The sequence below is a fragment of the Typopeltis vanoorti genome, chromosome 14, assembly GCF_054136105.1.
Source record: "Typopeltis vanoorti isolate ZY-2024b chromosome 14, IOZ_Tvanoo_1.0, whole genome shotgun sequence".
Classification (NCBI taxonomy): domain Eukaryota; kingdom Metazoa; phylum Arthropoda; class Arachnida; order Uropygi; family Thelyphonidae; genus Typopeltis; species Typopeltis vanoorti.
The window spans coordinates 114,309,536-114,331,601 of NC_143562.1; the positions used below are offsets into that span (position 1 = coordinate 114,309,536).

General features: G+C 35.2%; 1 protein-coding gene across 2 annotated transcripts in view; it reads left to right on the top strand.

Moving 5' to 3' along the window:
* The window catches only part of lqf (epsin homolog lqf), a 310,461-nt gene that overhangs the window by 136,474 nt on the left and 151,921 nt on the right, over window positions 1-22,066 (top strand). For both annotated transcript variants that reach the window (XM_090403527.1, XM_090403528.1), the window contains one exon: window positions 17,990-18,050. In XM_090403527.1, the coding sequence (XP_090259653.1) occupies window positions 17,990-18,050 (61 nt within the window). The remainder of the gene's footprint in view (window positions 1-17,989; window positions 18,051-22,066) is intronic.

Here is a 22,066-nt window from a genome sequence, read left to right on the forward strand (position 1 = left end):
GCTATTCGGATATGCCAAAGAGAAACCGTCAAGTGCTTCCTTTTAAGGGAAAAGATGAAAGTTCTAGACTTTATTAAATAATAATAATAATAAAACAAGCATGTGCTGAGGTTGCTAAGATTCCATTCGCATTCATATAACTTTTATTGCAGTATATTGTTATAATTGTTTTGTTTTATTATTGTAGTTATTGTTGTTAATCTCTTGCTGTGCCTGTACAGGAAAAAACATAGTATATATATAGGGTTTGGTACATATTATCTCTGGTTTCAGGTATCCACAGGGCATCTTGGAATGTATCCTCCATGGATAAGGGGGACAACTGTATATCCAGAAACACATTCCTTCCCCACACCCATCTCCTCAATGCAGATTTGGTTACAATCGAAGAACATGACGGAAAATGAGTTGTATGTACTGATATGTAAACTGCAGGCTGTGGCTGGGGTGAGGGACAATACTTGTTCTCTTGTCCCATCATATTGTCAGGTTGACAGAGATGGTCTCCCACTCACCCCATTGGGAACATGTTAATGTATACATGGACCATCAAAAATTAGAGGGGGAACATTATTTGTTATGTTGCTGCTTATTTATCACATTTGTACTACATAAATTAACTTCTGCAGTAATTGAAATAGTCAATCTCTCCCCCCCCTCCCATTAACACAGATGATAATAGATGGTGTATCTTCTGATAGTCTGTTTCAAGGTGCTATGTTAATTCCACATAAGATTAAGCTGCCCATTCGTACCACTGTTGGATTAGTTGACACTCGTTGGTTGTCTCCCAGCTTTTTTTCCAGTGTGATACAGCCACATTTTTTAAAATTTGGAGGATGTTGTACTGCTGCAGCAGATTCCAGGAGCAGTCTCTCTCTGATTTATATCTGTTTCTGTATAAGGAGATGATTCCCCAATTGAATCTGGTGATTTGTATCCATGGCATGGTCTGCCACTCCAGAATAGCTGTAGTGACATTTACCCAATAGATTTCCCTTCACAAAGTCAACAGAGCTCTCTACCCATCCTTTAAACCAAATTCACCCCACCCCACCCCACCCCTCCATTTTCCCAAATCTAGAACACAAAAGTCCATTGTTCTTCCCTATGTCTAACACACCTCAGAAAAAATTGCACACATTCTTAAAAGTTATATAGTGTGTGTACTATCCCTGCAAACTTATTGTTGGATGAACAGCTAATATTTACCTAGAAGAATACAGAAAAAGTGTGTCCATTATTTGTGCCACATCTGTTCTAGGGTAGTAGGCCCTAAACAAATTCAGCCAAAAATTTGGGAAACCATCTTTATTTATTAGTATTCCCCTTTGCAAGATTCCAACATAGAGAGCACTAGTTAGGACTGTAGGAGCCTTTTAAATCAGTCGGTTTGCCTTCCTGCTAGGGTGTCTGTGTGCATGTGCTTGGTGTTTCTTTAGGCTCATGAAAATGCTTTGTGACAAAGGTGAAATATTTTCTCATAATTAGCTAGATAAATTTAGTTATTTTTTTTGTATGTTTTTTTCAATTAAACATTAACACGAGTCAAACCTTTTAGTTCTTCCCCTTTGCTCCCAACATATGGTTTGCCTAAAATAGATTCGATATTCCATAGTGGGTGCTACTGACTACTCCCTCCTTTAAACTAGCCAAAGAGTGAGCTAAATCTTGAACTCGCTTATTGGCCATACTTCATATTATACATAAAAAAAATTCCACTCATTTCAAATTTTTAATCCAAAATGTAGATCTAAATAATACTGATATTCTGGTAGTCTTAGATGTCATTTCTTTATTTATTAGTATTCACCTTTCTGTAAATTTAGTGAGAAATGATTTTTCCCCTGCACCGACTTTAGTTTTGCCGTTTATACTGGTTACTTCACTTGAAATGGCACCATATATAAATAGAGGGTACAGCCATGGGTTTTCTCCTCCAATTTCAAGCATCATGTGTTGTTTCAGGAAATTTATAACGTATTTGTTAATAAATAAAATTATTTACTTGTTGTTGGATCGTAATTTCTTCTCAATCACGTTTTATCTTCTTCTTATTATCTCTTGTCATAAATTCAGTTTGTTGAGGGCTGATATATCAATCGAATGTGAAGAATATTTATATTATACTGCGCCATTCCATATTCATAAATTGCAAAAGCAACTTAGATAAATCGACCTTCAACTGTATCAGGTTATTATAAAGCTGAATTTGGCCGAGGTTCTTATTTTTATTACATAGGGTTCCCACCGAGATTCGAATTATTTTAATGAGTGGTGCAATGAAAAAATCAGGCAAATTCAAGATTCAATTCAAACAAAATTATTTAATGCAGTGACACATAAATTACATATTCCAACAGGGACATTATGATTGAACGAATATAGAGCTCTCATTAAGTCACTAGTATACTACTCAGCTGAGCTTAAACTTTATAATTAAAGATTATATTATACAGATCTTATCCTTCTTATTACAAAGAGTTTATATCATAACTCTACTCTGATTAAGGTTACATTTCAAAACAATTTTAAATATCAAATCAGTTCAAGATATTCAGAAGAATACAACTCATGAACATTCAGACATTCAATTTGTAATTCTCTAGGTTCAATCAATCAATTTTAGTTCATGAAAGTTCGAGATTCCTAAATCACAACGAATAGGCTTCACAGATTCTCATTCAGTTAATGAACACTTAATTCATAGCATTTATCATTTGAAGAGGGAAAAGTCTCGGCACATCGCATATTAAATCTTGATTTGCTGAATACTGCAATTAGGAATGATTTACTTTTGGAGGAATTAATTTTCTTTACTTCCCGCTAAGTATAGTAAAGGTAATCTTACCAGGATATAGCTTCAACACATCATAAGTAGATCGAACAACAATTTTTAAGTCCTTACTGACATTTACTATGTAGTAGCACAAACTTAAAAGACTCTTCCATTTCCGCGACTGATTTATAGACTCCGGAAAGTATAATCTTTATGCAGTTGGTTTAAGTTATCTACTTATTTCTTCGTTTTCTCATACGTATTAACCTATTTCTTGCACTATTTCACTGCTAGGCATTGGGAAGTTTTGGTAAAAATCCAACTCAGAAAAAAGTAAGTTAAAATACCAAGTGATTCCCAGTCCTTTAAATACCATTTTCGGGACGTCAGAATTCCCCTCCAGTCTCCAGCTACCGTTCTCTATACTCCCCTATTCGATTCTGTTTTTACTTACGTTTTCATATCTACTCCTTCCTTTTTCCCGCCAAAAACTGGTTCTCACTGGTTTCGCTCACATCAACTTTGCCTGGTGCATAGTATAAAGTAAACACGTGCTGACTAAAAATAACATAATTTCTCATAGCAATCACTCAAGTGATACACAAAGAATCTTCTGGATATATCAAAATTACATATATTACAGTTTCTAACATTATATTAAAGGAATTAAATTCACAAAATTCATGATATTTTACAGCTTTTCGTAACTGTAATTTATCCCAAACATAAATATCGATTAGCATAACTTGAAGAAATTACATAAATAGCAAATTATGAGCATGAGACTATTAGTTTTAAAAAAAAAACCATGTTTTTCAGGAAATGTTAGATTATCTTGGACTCTGAATGATATATTAACAATTTCCATTTCTCTTCATTCAGAATCCAACATTATCCTATATTTGCCAAAGTCAAATCAGCATCGTCATGGATGAATACACTTGCATGGAGGCACACTTCAGTAATAAAGAAGAAAAACTGGAGAGATACAGGAAAACCTAATGTCATTCAATTATGCCATCATTTGGCTTCGATTATCTGGTCTTGGTTGTTGGGCTGAATGCCTGCAGGTGAGAGTTTCCCACATGAGGGGGGAGAGTGAGATACAACCATATTTGTTTAGATTGGGATAGTTGGCGAGAGCTGCAGCTGATTTGAGAAAAAGTCTTTTGAACTTGAATTTGTTTTGATGGAATGAGGTGGCTTTTTTCCCAACATGGTCTGCCAATCCTGAGCCATAGTGGAGGAAGCAGATGTAATCTTGGTGCTCTGATATACAGATGTTGGCTGTCCTACCTGTTTGCCCGTAATAGGAAAGGTTGCAGCTGCAGGGCATCTGGTAACCCCAGGTAAATTCAGAGATTGTAGCTGGTTTTTGGGGGAGCAGATAAAGGGTTGGTAGAGCTTTTTGTGCGGTTTATAGGTGGTCACAAGATTGTGCTTTATTAATATTTTGGCCAACTCTTCTGAGATGGCCTGGATATAGGGGGATAGTGATATATTTGCTGTAATAAATTTTTAGGGGACGGTGTGGGTACATGATGTTAAAATTCTTTGTAAATGGCTACACCTCCAACATTGGAGAATCAACATATAAGCTTAAACATGAGGATTACTAGCCAATTTTTATATATAGCATGTTGAAAAACATGCACTCAGTACTGTCATTCTCAGACATTCTTATCTGGCTAAGATACATGGATAATGTATTCTCCATTGGACCACATAGGTCAGGCTTTAGTCCTTCACCTCAACTGTCAGCATCCCAGAATCCAGTTCAGTAAAAAAAAAAAAAGGAAATAACAATAGCCTGCCTTTTCTGAAACGAATCACATCTTCCTAATAACACTCTTTCTTTCCCAGTTTACAGAAAACCTACCCACATCCCATTACCCCTGCCTCCGAGCAATATGGTATTATTAAAACTTTTGTCAACTATTTCATTCCAACCATGCTTTCCTCTCAGCTTAACTCTCCTGTCTGATGGCTACAATGTCAAAATTGTTCCTCACGTCCCTCTGAACTTACAGATTACAGTAATGCTATTACTGTTCTCTATATCTGGGACACCTCAGAAAAAATAGCCAAAACATTTCAAGAAATGTAATCTCAGTACTGCATTCAAACCTTTTTTTTTAATATCTGACACACACACACAAAAAAAGTCACGAGACCTGTAGCATTTTACAAGTCTTGTGACAAGAACTTTCCCGTGAAAGAACAGAAGTAGAAGGATATGCTGTGGGTCTTGTTCTTATGATTTTGGAGGAATGATAGTGACCAATTCAACAGAGCACTGCCTGTGAAAGTATCTGTAGAGGAACAGGCATAAAGCACAAACTGAATGTCTATATGGAAGAACGATTGGGGTGGATCTATAAGAGAGAGACCGAGATCATTAATTAACCTGATTTGCCTGCCCACCTCATGATAGCATTTAACAATCTTAGAGAGGATTTTGGTACACTACCCTCTATGTGAGCAGGATTCCATGTTTGGGCAGATTTGGGATTTGTGTGGTTAGTAGCTATAAAGGTGTGAAGTAGTCTTGAGCAGAAAAGTACATTGTTTTTTTGGAATCTGTAGAAGCTATGGTTGAGATGTGTTTGTATTGGAGGCAAAGGTCAGTCCAAGATGGAACATCTTTCTATATATTGGATATCAAGGTATTGCTGAAAGTTAGAGGAAGGGATGTGAGCTCCTTGTGAGAGATCACAGGACCGAATTTTTTTGGAATTGTAATATAAGTAGGAGATCTGAGTTAGATAACTTTTATATATATATATATAATTATTAACTGACTTAAACACCGAGAAAAAAATACAAGAGATTTAATAAGGTTTCACTACTAGTTTAATCGAAAATGCCGACTTCGTCAGGTGAATACAGTACCATGGAGAAAACCTCTTAAAAATATGTTGTACTTTAGACAAAACAAAGTTTAAAACAACTAATAATTGTGTTTAAATTGAGTCCAAGTGTTAGTTGCATGAAGCACTGTGCGTGTGAATAATATCATGAGCTCCAAAACTGGATTACAGCGCTATGTGAATCGGGCAGGCTGTAACTGAGATTGCTGTTTAGATGGGCAGGGTTGAGAGCTATTTTGAATTCCAAGATACATCTTTCTAATTCATCTCAGCATTTATCAAATGATTTCATCAACTATTAGCTAATTTCATTAGCTACTCATCAACTGTGGAATAATAAAGATATCATTTTGCCAGCTGACAAAGGGAAATCCACTGTCATCCTGAATAGATCTGATTATCGCCTCAAGATTTGTGAATTATTAGATTGTAATACTTACTCTGAACTTCAAAGAGACCCCACGAGAGAACTACATAACCGGACAAATAATCTCCTCAAATCCACCTCAGAATTACCTAAGTATATCTGCCTATCGCTCTGCTCTCTTCATCCACTTATTCCCCATTTATATGGCCTTCCGAAGATCCACAAAGAAAACACTCCTCTTAGACCAGTGGTCGCCAAAGGGGTCGATTCGGGCTCAGGGGTCGATTGGGAGTCGACAGAAAAATATAAGACATCATTGTGTGGGTAATATTTAATTCGGTTAACTTGGATTATCTCCATGACAAAAGACATGGAGGTAATGACAGTGCATTTAAGAGTGAATCGTGGGATCAGTACCTCCATCTTACAGGTTCATGAATAGGACCTGTAAGATGGAGTAAGGTCATGAAAATAGTTACTGAGGCCAATCAAGTAGGCCAAAATGACGTATTTACCAATAAACGGATGTTGGTGATTCCTGCCGGCCGGCACAATGGGAGCGAGATTGCAACACGTGCGTGGTTCTTATTTACTGATACAAGTATTCGATCCCAGTCTCATTTTTGCGCATCGACATACAAGTGAGCGTTAATGTTCTAAAATTCATCAACATACATATTATAATTCAATCGTTATTCATTCACGAAATAAACTTTTCTATGTTGAAGAGTTGAGCAGCGCTGGTAGTAATACCAGCGCTGCTCAACTTGTAATAGTAATATAATAATATATACTATATTATACATACAATAAACACTGTAATTATAAAATAAACAATCATCTAAAAACTCACATAAGCATATTTTTTTGCCTGTCCTATTATAATTACGTAATAGTAAAATATAGGGGTCGATAAAAAGTCAAGAAATGTTTGAAGGGGTCGATGGGCAAATGACTTTGGCGACCCCTGTCTTAGACCAATAGTTGAAGGCATGACTCCCCTACATACAATCTCTGAAAATATCTCATTTCCTCCAAAACATCTCACAGGAAAATCCTTTCATATATCAAAAACTCGGCTGATTTTGTCTCGAAGATAAAGAACATTCAACTTAAGAAAGTAGACAGAATGGTAAGCTTCGGAATAGTCTCACTATTCACCAACATTCCAACCCAGGAAGTCCTTAGTCTTTAAAAAAAAACAAGTTATCTAAAAAGATTTTTGTCTTACTTGTACATTGTATGGATTCAGGCTACTTCTTATTTGAAGACAAGATCTACAAACAGAACAGCGGTTTGGCAATGGGTAGCCTGTTGTTTCCGGTGCTAGCCAATGTTTTTCTAGAAGATTTTGAGAAAAAGGCCATTTTCTCAGCGACACTGAAACATAAAATCTGACTGCTTTACTTGGACGACATTTTCCTAATTTGGGAGCACGGCCCAGAAAACTTACAAACCTTTCTGGATTATTTAAACAATTTTCATCAGATATAAACTTCACATCCGAACCAGAAGTTAATGGTGTTTTAGCTTTTCTAGATATAAAACTTACTAGAACAACGGATGGTCTCAAGATTTCTATCTTATAAAGCCAACACACATCGATAGATATCTGAAGGGATGGCTGAGGAAGGGGGAAGGAACCAATTATTTTTTTTAATTCTGTAATCACTGTAGCCATTGGAAAGGAAAGTGTTGTGTATGTGGTTGAGTTCAGTTGAAAGAGGTTCCACTGGAACAAGGATCATAGGTACTGTTAGAATTTTAATACTGCTGTATTGTTGAGACGGGTGATGGTGGGAAAATCTGTGAATGTATCAGCCTGTGGGAGTGGATTTTCTATATACAGTGAAGTAAAGATTACTATTAGGAAGGCATTGTTATTTAGGTGTCTAGGAAGGGTAAACTGTTGTTATTTTCCTTTTCCATCGTAAACTGGATTATTGGACGTAGGCTACTGAGGTGAGTGAGAAATGAGTACAATGTCTGGGCCATGAGGCCAAATAGAGAACACATCATCTACATATCTTCACCAGATAGAAGGTTTGAGAAGGACTGAGTCTATGGCTCATTTTCAGAACTTTCCATTTTAAAATTGACAAGAGGAGCCAAGACTTACATCCTATATATATATATATATATATATATATATATATATATAAACTCTACCCCATTTCAAAACCTTGAGTGAAAATTTAACTTTAAATCATACTGATGTATTGATAAGCTTTGAAATCACCTCACTGTTTACCAGTATTCCCTTAAATGACCCCTTAACACTCTTCAAAAACTTTTTTCCTTCTGATATCTTAGATCTCTTTTCCTTTGCCATCAGTTCTGGTTATTTTTCTTGGAAGAACAAGATAGAGGGAACTGCTATGGGTCCCCCCCCCCCCCCTGTTGCCAGTAGTCGGTTCTGCTCAAACTGATAACACCTTGGAATTTTGGCAAAATAGCTCATTTATTTATTTTTTTTATAACTTTGTTATTTTAATTTTATTTTGCTGATGCTAGTGGTGTCTCCCTCAACTAGCACAGGATTATTTAAGTAAATATAAGATTGCTGTAATGCATTTAATATCAACATTACAGAATCACTTTAGGCTGCATCGCAGCTACCATAATTTTATAGTAGCTCAGATAGAGCATTTGCTGGTCGTGTAGAATTGTTTCTGTATCATGGAATTATTTAATTTTCAGTTTTGCAACTGAAAGGTTTCTCTTATAATTAAAGTTTTTTCCCCCTGAGGTAATGTATCAACTTCTCCATGAGTGTGAACTTTAGGAATTGTAATTCAAGGATGTGAAGAGGCAAGAAAGTGATTACAATTGTAAAAGAGTTAGTATATCTTGCACGATTTATTCTTTCACTCTGTAAGGCAGTGGGATATACACTGTATATCCCACTGCCTGTGGGATATACACACATTTCTTGGCTTCTTACCATTACTCTGCTACTCTGGAACATAAAATCCTGTAATAGTTGTAGTTGAAAATCTGGAAACCAGGGAGCAACTATTACAGGATTTTACGTTCTAGAGTAGCACAGTAATGGTAAGAAGCCAAGTTAGAACAGTAAAAAATAAAAAAATGAAATTCTTATCCATTCTCAAAATGGGATAAAAATTAGTAACATGAAAGGGTATCTCAAGCAAACATCCCAACTTGTTTTCTGATGAGATTACCTTCACAATGGACATGAAGATGCTCGTATCACATTTTATCAACATTGGTACAACTTGAATTATAGTGAACTATCCCAGAGTGCAGAGACAGTGACTGCACTGCTGTTCATATGATCAATTGGACGGCAACTGTCCCAAGGCTACATGTTTTAATAGTACATGTAGCATGATATCATGCTGCAGAATTCTCCTTCACGGATGGAAGACTTCATTAGGTTTATCCAATGTTTTAGCTTCATGGAGATCAGACATATTTCTAATCAGTGTCTCAAACCCTATTAGAAATGTGAAAGTTCCAAACATCACTACTACTATGTTGAATTTTTTCTTGACAATTATTCATAAGACTATTACACTTTTTTATAAAATGTTTATCAAGTAGCTTTATTTTTATCCTCCTACATGTTTCGCCAATCTGTTTCTATTGGCATCCTCAGGGAATACAAATCAGTAAGCACAAAATGAAGGTTACAGACTAGGTTATAACCAATGGTTCTAAATCATATTGGTATTGTGCGTGATAATGTGCGTGTCTCATTAACGTGATTTATTCGTGATGACTCATGACGTAATTGTTATGAAAGTTCATTTCTTTGATATTTAATGATCTGATAAAAGTTTTTCAAATTTCTGGTAAAATTAGACCTTGATTCTTGTTTAGGTTTTCAGTTTTATGGATGACTGTAGCTGCTTCTTTAAAGGTTCTTGAATGGTAGTTATCTTCTATGTATGGCATAAGGCTCTTATCCCACTTAATGTGATGGTTAGTAGAGGCAAAGTGGCATGAAAGGCCTGAAATGTCTTGTCTGTTATTTCTGTCCTATGTGTTCTTTCTTTCTCGTTTCGAAGCTTCTAGATGTCTGACCTACGTAACTAATACCACATGAGCAAGGAATATTATATACTCCAGAGTATTTGTAGAATGGGTGAGGATCTTTCGGTGATCTTAAAAATTTCCGAATAGTATTGATTGGTTTGAATGCCACTCTGATCTTGTATGGTTTTAAAAGGTTAGCTAATTTTTTGGAAAGGTTGTTGACAAAAGGAATTGTAATTGTACTGATGTATTGGACGTCATCACGTTGTCGATGTGGTATATCAGTAAATAGAATCTTGTTATAGAGTCTTTTAGGGTAACCATTTAAAGAAAGTTCTCTGGATATTGTGGTTAATTCCGTTAGTAGGTCATCCTTGTCTGTCGTATACTGTATAGCTCTTTTCTTGAGACTATGGATAATGCTAAGTTTCTGAGCTATGTGATGAGCTGAGTTGAAATGGAGGTAACGTCCAGTATTTGTAGGAGTATTTACAGACTAGGTTATAACCTAGTCTGTAACCTTCATTTTGTGCTTACTGATTTGTATTCCCTGAGGATGCCAATAGAAACAGATTGGCGAAACATGTAGGAGGATAAAAATAAAGCTACTTGATAAAGATTTTATAAAAAAGTGTAATAGTCTTATCACTACTACTACTTGTCCTTTTAGAACTTTTGCCAAAAGAGTAGGATCATGGGTTGAGCCTATTAGAACAGCATATACATTGGAGAGGAATATATATAAGAGGAATATAAGAAAGTTTCTGGATCTTCCAGTACAGTCTAGTAAAGAGGATACTTTCAAACAAACTCTACTTAGTAAAATTCCAAAAGTATGCATTACAGTATCAGCCAGAAATTAGCCCAAATATTCCAGACCAGCAGGAGCACTTTCCTTGTCAGATATGGATGGAACAACATTAGATAAAATTAATAATGAATCTAGTATAACAACTGGACAGATACAAGACCAAATGTAAACACATGAAACTGTTATTTAAGAAATCAGAAAAGAGGAAACAAAAGTAAGACATCCAAAAGAACTTAATATCCAGATGAGATCATCAAAAAAGAAAAGATTAATTAATAAAAAAAAATCAATTGAGAATAAACAAAAATATTAAAAGACAAACTAAAAAAAAAGAGTGATCTAAAAGAAATCAAAAATGTAAGGATGGAGAAGGTTGTGAATTGTCAAATAAAGATTCCTCAGGCTTAGAAGAGAGAGTGAAATATAAGGAACTATCTCATGCTGATAAAGAGAAAGAGGGATATAATTAAAGAAAAAAAATTATAAAGTTCACTGATGCAAAGTTTTTTCAGTATGATTGCCATCTCTATTAAAAGAAAATAACTCTCTTCCAAGTAAAGAATAGTGCTATGATATTGAAATAATTGCAATCAATTGTAAAATCCTGGAAAAGAGTTCAGAAGATGCATGATATCATGCTGCAGATTTTGGATAAACCTATGAAGTTCTCCTTCACAGATGGAAGACTTCATAGGTTTATCCAAAATCTAGAAGTTAGACTTATTAGTTACTGTTCGCTAATCATGTCTTCCTTCTGCATTGCCTCATGAAATGTATGAGGATTTGAGCCCAGTTAAAGAAGAAGCTGCATTTTCTTTCATTTTCTGATGGAAAGATGTATAATACTGGTATTCCAACAACTGAACATCTTCCATGTGGTGCCCACTTGGGCTGGAAAAGCCATAACAGACTTCGAATGACAGACGCTGCAAACAAAACCTCATCAAATGGGGCTACCTCACTGGACCAGATAATTGTGGGTGTGGAACAACCCAGTCCATGGAACACCTTTCTTCACTCACCTTGCACAAAAGAGCCATAATATCAGGTTTTAGTTCTCTTAAAAACATTATTTTGCAGATATAAAAAGAACTTTAACAAGTTTAAAATATTTAACAAGGCAGTGCTAGGGGGGGGTTTCTTATTCTGACCCCCCTCCCCCAGGTCATTCTGTAATATCTAAAGGGATGCAGAATGCTGAATCTTGATGATAGGCTAGAAATACTGTGGATGTCTAATGAGGTTTCTAAATGTTCATACTCCATCCATTCGAACAATTGGAACAAAAATTCTACATTACATCATAGCAGCTGGAGACTAGAATGTATTGAAAACCCCACATCAGAAAAAATAGGACACCCCAGAAATGGAAAAGTAGGATATGCACAGTTAAAAATATTCCTTGATAATGCTCAAGTAGTAGACATACAGAGGATTCACAATTTAATTCATACGCAAATTAAGCTGTTGGTTTATATTTTTATTGAATTTATATTTCTTCTTCCCTTAAATTCCAGTTCATGGAACAAGTAGAGAACAGTTCTGGACCATGGAGAATTCCACCAAATTTCCTATTGATCTTTTCAAGCAAACTTTAAATCTTCTATTCAAACTAGAATAATGTTACCTGGAACTGGAATACATGGCCAAAATTCAAACAAGCAGTAAAACAGGATATGATTGAAGTGGAGAAGGGAACTCTTCCTCAAAATAAAGTTGAAAGACCTGTAGATAGAGAGAAGCTAGTTCATAGCAAACCAACAAAATAGCATAGAATGTAGCAACATCAACTGGAAAGTCAAAAACAAGTGGAAAAAAGAAATTTTAAAATAAGAATACAGCAGCACTAAATATATAATCCTTTAGCTACATTCTTCATTAAACAGTTCACTAATTCATTCTGTGAAGAAAGCACTTATGCAAGACATCTTTCACTCTTTTCAGAAACACTATAAAAATCAATTTGAAGATAATAGTACTGTGGGATATATCTTTTGCAACATTAATGCTTTTCCTCTTCACATCCATTACAGCAGCTGAAGTTACCACACCTATAAAGAACTGCAAACAAGAAAATTCCTGGGACCTGATGCTCTAGGGTTAGAACTTTATTGTGAGGCCTGGGATTTTATTCTTCCCATTCTATTTATACTGTTCAATTCTTTTCTCTCTACATTTTCACATACCAGGTGAATTTGTTGCAAGCCACACAATCCTCATTCCAAAACCTCATAGAGATCATAACTTAATCAACAGGTGGAGGCTTATTTCTCTATCTAATAATATAAGATATTTTTCTACATTATCAATAACAGGCTAAAAGTAGAAACGAGATATATAATCAAAAGCACACAGATGTGTGGAGTTCCAGGCAGAGCAGTAGAATTTAATCTGTTTCTGCCTAGTTAATGTGAAAAGAAGCCGATTGCAGTACTTTTGGTAGATCTTTCTGAAGCATTTGATAACATCTAGCAATCATTTCTGTTATTAAAAGATGTTTATAAGAATGCAATTGCAGCAGTTAGAATAGGTGATGATTTGGGGAAATGGTTTAAAACAAGCAGCGGTACTAGACATGAGGACTCAATATCACCAAGCATTTTCATCGCACATTTAGAAAGAGCAATGAATAAAATGAAGGACGATGCAAAAGGAATACATGGGATGAGAATTAACAATCTGAGATATGAAGATGACATTGTTATAATTGAAGAAGACGAAAGAGAACTACAAAAGAACATTGAAACTGTTAAATGAAAAAGGAAAGAGATTTGAATTTATGAACTTGTAAAAAACATAGACAATGGTATTTGGTGAGAAGAACATGAAACAAAAGATACAAGTGGATGAAATTGATATAGAATATGTAGAACAATTCACATATTTGGGAAGTAAAATGACATATGATTTGGGCTGTAAAAAAGAAATAAAGATCAGGATTGCAAAGGGAAGAACAAATCTGAAGGCTATGGATAACATCTGGAAAAGTAAAGTGATCAGCCTGCAAACAAAAATGAGTACTGGAAACATGCATCTTCAGCAGTATACTGTATGGATCTGAAATGTGGGTAATGAATAAGTACTCAAGAAAAGGAATATTGGCATTTGAAAGAACTTGTTAGAGGAAGATTCTAAGAATAGGATGGGTACAGAAAATCACAGATGAAGAGCTCTGTCGGAAGATACAACCAAAGGAGAATCTAATGCAGAAGATTATAAAACAGAAGCTGCAATTATTTGGATATATCTGAGAATGAGTGAGGACCAGAAGATAGACATTCATGTTTGGTATTATGGATGGTATAAACAGAGAAGAGGTAACCCATACAGAGAATGGATAGACAACATAAATTACTGGTGTGGAATGGGTGTACAGAAACTGCAACACTGCGCTGAACAAAGAAAGGTGGGAGAAGATAGTGAAGGAAGCATCGGACACCAACGGGTAGTGAGCCCATGGTTTGTGATGATGATCCCTTTCTGTTCCACATCCTTCGGCAAACTGGTGTGGGTAAAAGGCTGCTAGCCATCATTATAGAAGCCTATGCCAATACAACTAAGTTAAGCAAGGTTTCTCTTAGTATGTTGCTCTTTGCATTGGTTTTTTAATTTTTTTTGCAGGAAATTGACAATTGCTATGCTGTACGAGGGTTCCTATGCTCTGCTAAAATTGCTACATCATTCTGGTACTGACCTTCTTTCCATTAATAGGTGGAACCTATTATAAGGATAAGGAAATCCTTAACCTCTTTCTCCACAAACTTCAGCAGTTGGGTACTAATGATATTTGAAGTTCCAAGTAAGTTATTAAACTGATGGAAATTTTTTCACTTGGCTATGCTACCAATTATATATTTGGTTTAATCCTTTATCCAAGTGTAAACAAACAAAGTTTGCACCTGAAATATTTTCAGGACTGGGAAGTATTTTCTGAACTGTAATAACAAATAACATTTGCTAGCTTGGCTGGCCAAGTGGTAAGTGTATCTACTCTCCAACCAAAAGGCTGCTGGTTCGAATTCCACCATGGGCATGGATGTTTGTGATTGTCTGTGGAAATACTAGTTGTGGTGGTTGGCAGTAGATGGCGTTGGTGTGGTTGCTGTCAGTTGGTGGAGACCAGTGGCGGCTAAGGTTGCCACCTGTCCCGAATTAGGTGGGACATCCTGAATTTTAAGAAAATTTTCAGCATCCTGAATTACACCTAAGTGGGACAACTTATATATTTAAAATACAAATATTATTAAATCACTAATACCGGTACCAATGTATTCAATCTTTTAATTTTTTATAAGGTTAGAATTACATATTCAACTTTGGCTTTTTCATTTTATACATTTAGAGGAGAGGAAGACTTTCATATTCGATAAGTGTGTCCCTCTTTGGACTTACCAAAAGGTGGCAACCCTAGTGGCGGCTCATACATAAGCACTGTGACACTGCAGCACCCCCAAGGAAAAAATGAAAAAAAATTAAATTTTGTTTGTGTTCATAAATAATAACAATGCTCACAACATTATATAAATGCAATACAACATGTTAAAAGTTACAGCTTATGTTTTGACAGTGACTGAATAGTTAATAACTGGAATTGTTCAATTAACACTTTAGATTATGAAAGAAATACACTGCGATCTAATGCAGTGTCGGAATTATCACGTTTTCGACCAATCGCAGCCAGTCTCGCCGATATTCGTTTGCACTTGTGATTGCACATTACAAGTCATTCCTCCACTGTTCGTTTGGGCAGTGTATCGTATGCTTGTGCACGTTATTTCTGTGAGATACGAAACTTTTATTATTGGTGTTTGTTTGTGGTGAGGGTGAAATATTTTTAATAAAGCAATTTTTTAATATGTAAATTTATTTATTAATAGATTGGCTACTGATTAAGATTTTTTTTTTTGTATATGCAGCACCCCCACTTAAAATTTTTACCGGCCGCCACTGATGGAGACAGAGTTGTAGAGCAGGTGTCCTCCCTCAGTGAGTCTTTGGACTCCCTGGAGATGCCAAATAAAAAGGGTACATGGTAATGAAATTCTGTAGTGGAAGCATTTCTTCAAAAGTAGGAATGTATCTGTTAAATGAAAGGTGCGAACAACAGTGTGTTTGTGAGAAAAATCAAATTCCTAATGAAGCTACAAATTTAAGAACCATGTTATCCACATTGTTTTGAATAACTATTTATGCAGATTAATCCAATATTCTGTTGAATAAATCATCCATTCATTGTATTTATTTCTATTGATAATAATAATAGTCTGCAGTATTTGAATATTGCAAATTTACAATAATATCTATATAAAAAAAATGTGGCTACCAAATAAGTAGTTATTTGATGAGGCTTAAAAAAAAAAAAAAAAAAACCTGAGTTATTTTGATACCTGGCCAGTAGAAGAAAGATTGATTATGGAAGGATGACATTGATTAGTGGAATGATAGCCACTGCAGATGATTTATTTGATGTATTTAATGAGCAATTCATAAAGGTATTTCATTCTTGTAAATATGACATCATGCAGAACTTGAATACAGTGGGAAGGGAGGTGGAGGAACTGTTAGTAAGTGAATAGGAAGTATATGAGGAATTGAATAAAGTTGATGTTAATAAGGCTGTGGGACTTTATGACATTTCACCACATGTACTGAGGGAATGTTTCAGGGGATTAACAACAGCTTTGACATGTATCTTTTTAACACAAATCTTGCACTTGGGCAAGTTCCAAGGGAAAAATTGACCTATTACATAAAGGAGGTGATAAGAATTAGTGTGTGAGATGAGTGTTTTTATAGTTTGGTATAAGATAAGGCTTTGAATTATAGGCCAGTCTGTATGTATGGAATTGTGGTTAAAGTGCTAGGGAGGTTAGCCAGGAGAAAGATTCAGAATTGTGTTGACACCGGCTAACATTCTTTGATGATCAGCATAGGTTTTTTAAGGAACGATCATGTTTTAGCATTCAACATTGGATAAGGATGATGCATACACAGTGGTATATTTAGATTTTGCAAAGCCATTCGATAAATTGCCACATAAAAAGCTGGTAATTAAACTGGAATGGATGGGCCTAGATAGTAGATTAGTGTGCTGGATTGGTTATTGACTTTCTGATAGGTATCAGCAAGTTGTCTATGGAGGAGCAATGTCTCAGAAGAGGAAAGTCACTAGTGGTGTGCACCAAGAGTCTGTTTTAGGACCATTGCTGTTTAACTTCTATGTTAATGAGATTGGGAGAGGTCTGAATGGTGATATGCAGTTGTTTGCAGATGATGTAAAGTTTGGGAGAACTGTGAGGAGCAGAGTGGATGCTGTAGCTTGTCAAGAAGACTTGAATGCACAGGATGAATTGGCAAGCAAGTGAGGTGAGTTCAGTGTTGCAGAGTGTAAGGTTTTTAAATTTGAGAACCAAAGATGGAATGTAGAATACACAATTGGTGGAAATATCTTAGAAGAATTAGAGGAAATGAGACCTCGGAGTGATCGTGTCTCTCAAACTTCTGCAGACATATTGCTAAAATTGTGAGGACAGTAGTGGATTATGGGTTGATGCAGAGGGCACTGATATGAACTAAAGATATTATGGTTCCATTGCAGAATGCTTTGATCAGGCCACATACAGATTAATGTGTACATATTTGGTCACCTGATTTTCAAAAAGATGATGTATTGCAAAGGGTCCAGAGCTGATTGAGTAAGGTCGTTTCTGGTCTCTGGAGTGTTAATATGAAGTCAGATTAAGAAAATGCAATTTGCAGAAACTTGTAGATAGTAGGAAAATGGGGGGGGGGGGCATGATTGAGGCATGTAAGTTGTTAAGGGGTTATTACCAGATTAAAGTGGAGGAGGTTTTGCATAGAATGGGAGGAATATGGGGAGACAAGAGGTCATCCCTGGAAGCCGTATAAGGAAGGTGTGAAAGCGGGTGAGGAGCAAGTATTCTTGCATGAAGAGTGATGGGAATGCATTGTCCAAGGCTATAAATATATTTAAGGCATGGTATGATAAACTGTGTGTATAATAGTGGGTCCTCCCGTGATGAGTGTTTGACTCGTTGAGGTTTAATAAGAATAATAAAAAGATATGTACTAAATAAAAATACTAAAGTGCATATATATATATATATATATATATTTAATACATATATTTTTTTTTATAGTTTGGTACTTCGGCATACAGAGATTCCCATAATTCTTTGGATGAAGCAACATCACCTAGAGGTAAATGTATTTTACATAGCAAATCAAAAGCATGTAATTGTTGGTTGTAATGTAAGGTTAGTCATAGTGAATTATGATCATTCTATCCATGAAAGAAATGAACTTCTAGCATGTAAGTACTCTGAATCGGCTAAAAGTTATATAACCTGAAATCTCTGCTCTAAAGACAAATAGTATGCTTCAAGTCATTTTAAGCCACTAGTAAGCAGTATGGTCCTCACAACATGCAGTAAAATAATTCAGACATTTGTACCATAGTGGGATACTGTTACAGATAGGGTTATGGAGTATTTTTATTTATTTTTTTAGTGTTACTTTGATGCAGTAATCGTTTGTAAAAAGTTTAAAACATGTTTAACCAAACACATTGGTAATGACAAAGTATCTATTCTATCCTCTTTTAGTGAAGTCACATGTCTGTCAGACAGTTGATATGTTTCTAGGGATATCAGTGGAGGATGATGGCAATAAGTGATGTCATTGATAATTGGCAGCACTGCATCAACAGCCCAAAAGGATAGAGACATGTAAGTCGGGTCCAGTGGTTTTCAGTGGAATAAGGGAAAGTGTGGTATTTGAGTTGCTTTCCCTGTTAATCAAATATATTGTTGGGTGTTATACAGAGTCGTTACTCTGATAGATGAAATGCGTTGATAGATTATCTTTGTAGGATAGGTATTATTAAATGAGATCATTATGGGTGAATTAAATTATCCAGATGTCGATTAGGTAGAAGTGAAACTCATAAGAATGGAGAATTTATTGAACTGTTGTGATGGCTTTCTCAGGTAGTATGCAAAAGGAGGAACTCATGGTCAAAGAGTATTAGATTTGATCATTACATTGGAAGGAGTCTCAGCTAAGGATATGACTGTTTTGTCACCAGTTGGTGATATTGATTTTGCTGCACTGACTTGGAAAGAGCCAAGGAGAAAAAGTTACTTACTGAATTGCAAAGCTATAATTAATGACACACGCAGGTGAATATTTTGTTTGATTCAGTGGTATTAAAGCAATAAAAATAAACTCCTTATTTATATTACAATGTGGTCTCAATACCGAAAACTTCCCACAGAACTGTTTAACCACAGAAACCTACGTGTACAGATGCTTAAATGATTCAGTATCTGAACGTCTCCCCAGAATTTGAAGAACAAATAGAGTTGGAGTGAAATGGATGTCTATCCTTATGAAGTAAGAGATCCATATGATGATGAGGAAGAAATATTTTGAGACATGAAAGGGAGTTATATAATGGTGAGCAGGTCAGAAAAGTTTTATAAGAGTATTGTATAAAGCTGGAAGCAAAACAGAGTTGGAGTATGAAAAGAAATTGGCCATGCTGGCTAAAGGCAACCTAAAGAATTTCATTGCTATAAGCAAAAGAAAGAATGAAAGTGAAAAAACTTTACTGGATGCAGATTATATGTTTGTCAGAAGCAGATGTGTTTGTTCTAATAATAAGTGCTGATTTTACTAGCATCTGTTAACCTGGTGCATGCAACAGGTGCACAGTACTAACACTACATTGGATAAATAAATAGAGCAAGTTCAAGAGCTGTTGCATAACCTGAACTAAAATTTGGCAATAAGGACAGATCTCAGCATGTATGCTAAAGGAATATTCAGCTGAATTAGGTGGACCCTGAATTAGATGGACCTCATGAAAGGCTATTGTTATTAAAGGATATAGGATTAGAATATAAGTTATTAACTTGGATAAGAGGGTGGCTGACAGACAGGTATCAAAGGTATATGGGCATGTTAGTCTGCCAGATTTAGGATGGTGTTGTAATTGGTGGTGTAATTTGAGTCTTAGCTCAGAAAAGATCCCACAAGAATGGAAAGAATGAATGGTTGTCTTATACAATAGTTGTGCAGAAACTGATATCAGCATCTCTAGAATAGTGGTGGTGTTGATTTAGAAAAGTTGGTAAGACCTTGCATAAGGAAATGGGTTAGCAGACAAGGTGTACCTCAAGGAACAGCATGGGTTTACAGCTGAGTTGGAAGAATGAAATTTATCTGCAATGCTGTTGGACTTTGCTGAGGTATTTCACAAGATACTACATGAAAGGCTATTGTTATTAGAGGATATAGGATTGTAATATAAGTTATTAACTTGGATAAGAGAGTGGCTGACAGACAGGTACGAAAGGTATATGTGCATGTTAGTCTGCCAGATTTAGGGTGACCAATGTTGTTTCCCAGGAATCAGTTCTTGGACCATTGTTTCAATCTGTTTCAACCTGACAGGAGATAAATTGTCTGCTGATGATTCAAAGATAGCAGGAAATCAAGGAATGTTACTAAGCTGGAATAGGCAAATGATGATGGTTGTCATTTCACTGTTACTAAGCATAAAGCTATGCACTCTGGGGTGTGATGAGATTTCTAACAGCATATTATATTGGTGGAGTTTTGCTTAGAGACACTGAGGTTTAGGGATCTTGTAGTTAGGGTGGGTAAGAAGTTAAGTTCCAAGATCATATAGCAAAGATTGCAAGTACAGTCTTCTTCTATCAAGATATAGACTAAAAGCTTGTTTCGACATTCTAAGGACTTTCTAGGTCTTATGTCTCTTTTTTTTTCCCCCTTTGGTTTATACTTGACTTCTTTTGGTAGCCTTCCCTACTCCATTCTATTGTACATTTTTTCTCCAATTCGATGGTGTTTGATTTTAATCATGTATTGCTTGTATTTATAATTCCTTCCTAATTTCATCATTTTGTATTCTGTCCATTCTTGGACAGAATACAAAATGATGAAATTAGGAAGGAATTTTCTATATTAAATGTTATTAGATTTCGTATTCTATCCATTCTTGTATCCTTTAGCTGCTTTTTGTATTCTACTTTCATCTGTTTTTCTCTCTATCCAACTTTCTGACAAATAAAGTACTTCTGGTACTGCCATCACTTTATAAAATTTTGATTGTTTTCTTCCTTGTTTTGCTTTGTGTTATTCGTCTTATAGTACCACAGATTGCTTGAAAATGGTAACTTATTGTCTATATCATTATTTATATCAAATATTATGTCACATGCTAAATGTGGAAAATGTTACTTGTTCTAGAGTTGAGTTTTCAATTATTATTTTTATTTGATTGGGATATTTACCTCAGAATAGTTTTAGTTTTCTTTAGTGAGATTTGAAAATTGTATTTACTAGTTAATTGTTGTAGATGGTGAACGGGCCTCAGTAGCTTGTCTTCTGATTTTTGTATAATTACTCGATCATCTGTAAAAAGTATTGTGTGTGCTGTTGTACATTGATTGATGTTTATTTTGTGTGTTTCCTGAAGATTTCCACTTCCTTATTAGATCATCTGTAAAAAGTTACATCCTTGTTTCTATTTCTTCTATGTATTCATTGATATTTATGATTGCAGCTGTATTGCTATGTAGGTTTTTAATTGCATTTAATAACTGTTTTGGATAGCTTCAGTCTACTTATTATATTCCGTAATTTTTTCTGTTAACTTGGTCAAAGTTAAATAAGCAAGACTGTAAATTAAACTCGCATCTTTTTTTTTTTTTTCTGTGAGTCGTTTTAGTGTGAATACATCATCAATGAACTTCAACCTTTCCTAAATCCAGCCTGTTCTAATAACAAACTATCAATAATAGTGACAATTTTTTTATTTAAATTTTTACTATATAGTTTATATGTTGTATTTAATAAGCTAATACCTCTGTCTTATAAATTTCTTAATTTCCCTTCTTTAAGACTAATATGCCTTTTACCATTCTTGGGGTGTATATTGCAGGTAATCCAACAACTATTTAACAGGTTGTGAGGGATCTTATAAAGCGATATCACTATATGTTATTAACTCAGAGGCAATTCCATCTGTTCCTGCTGCTTTTCTATTTTTTGTTGTTGATAAAGCTTGCAATTTCATCATCTCTAATTAGTCTACAGTCTCATCTCTAATTAGTCTACAAAATAAACATAATACTGTATACTGTATCTACAGTATTCCTCTATTACATTTTTATTTTCTGTTTTTTCGA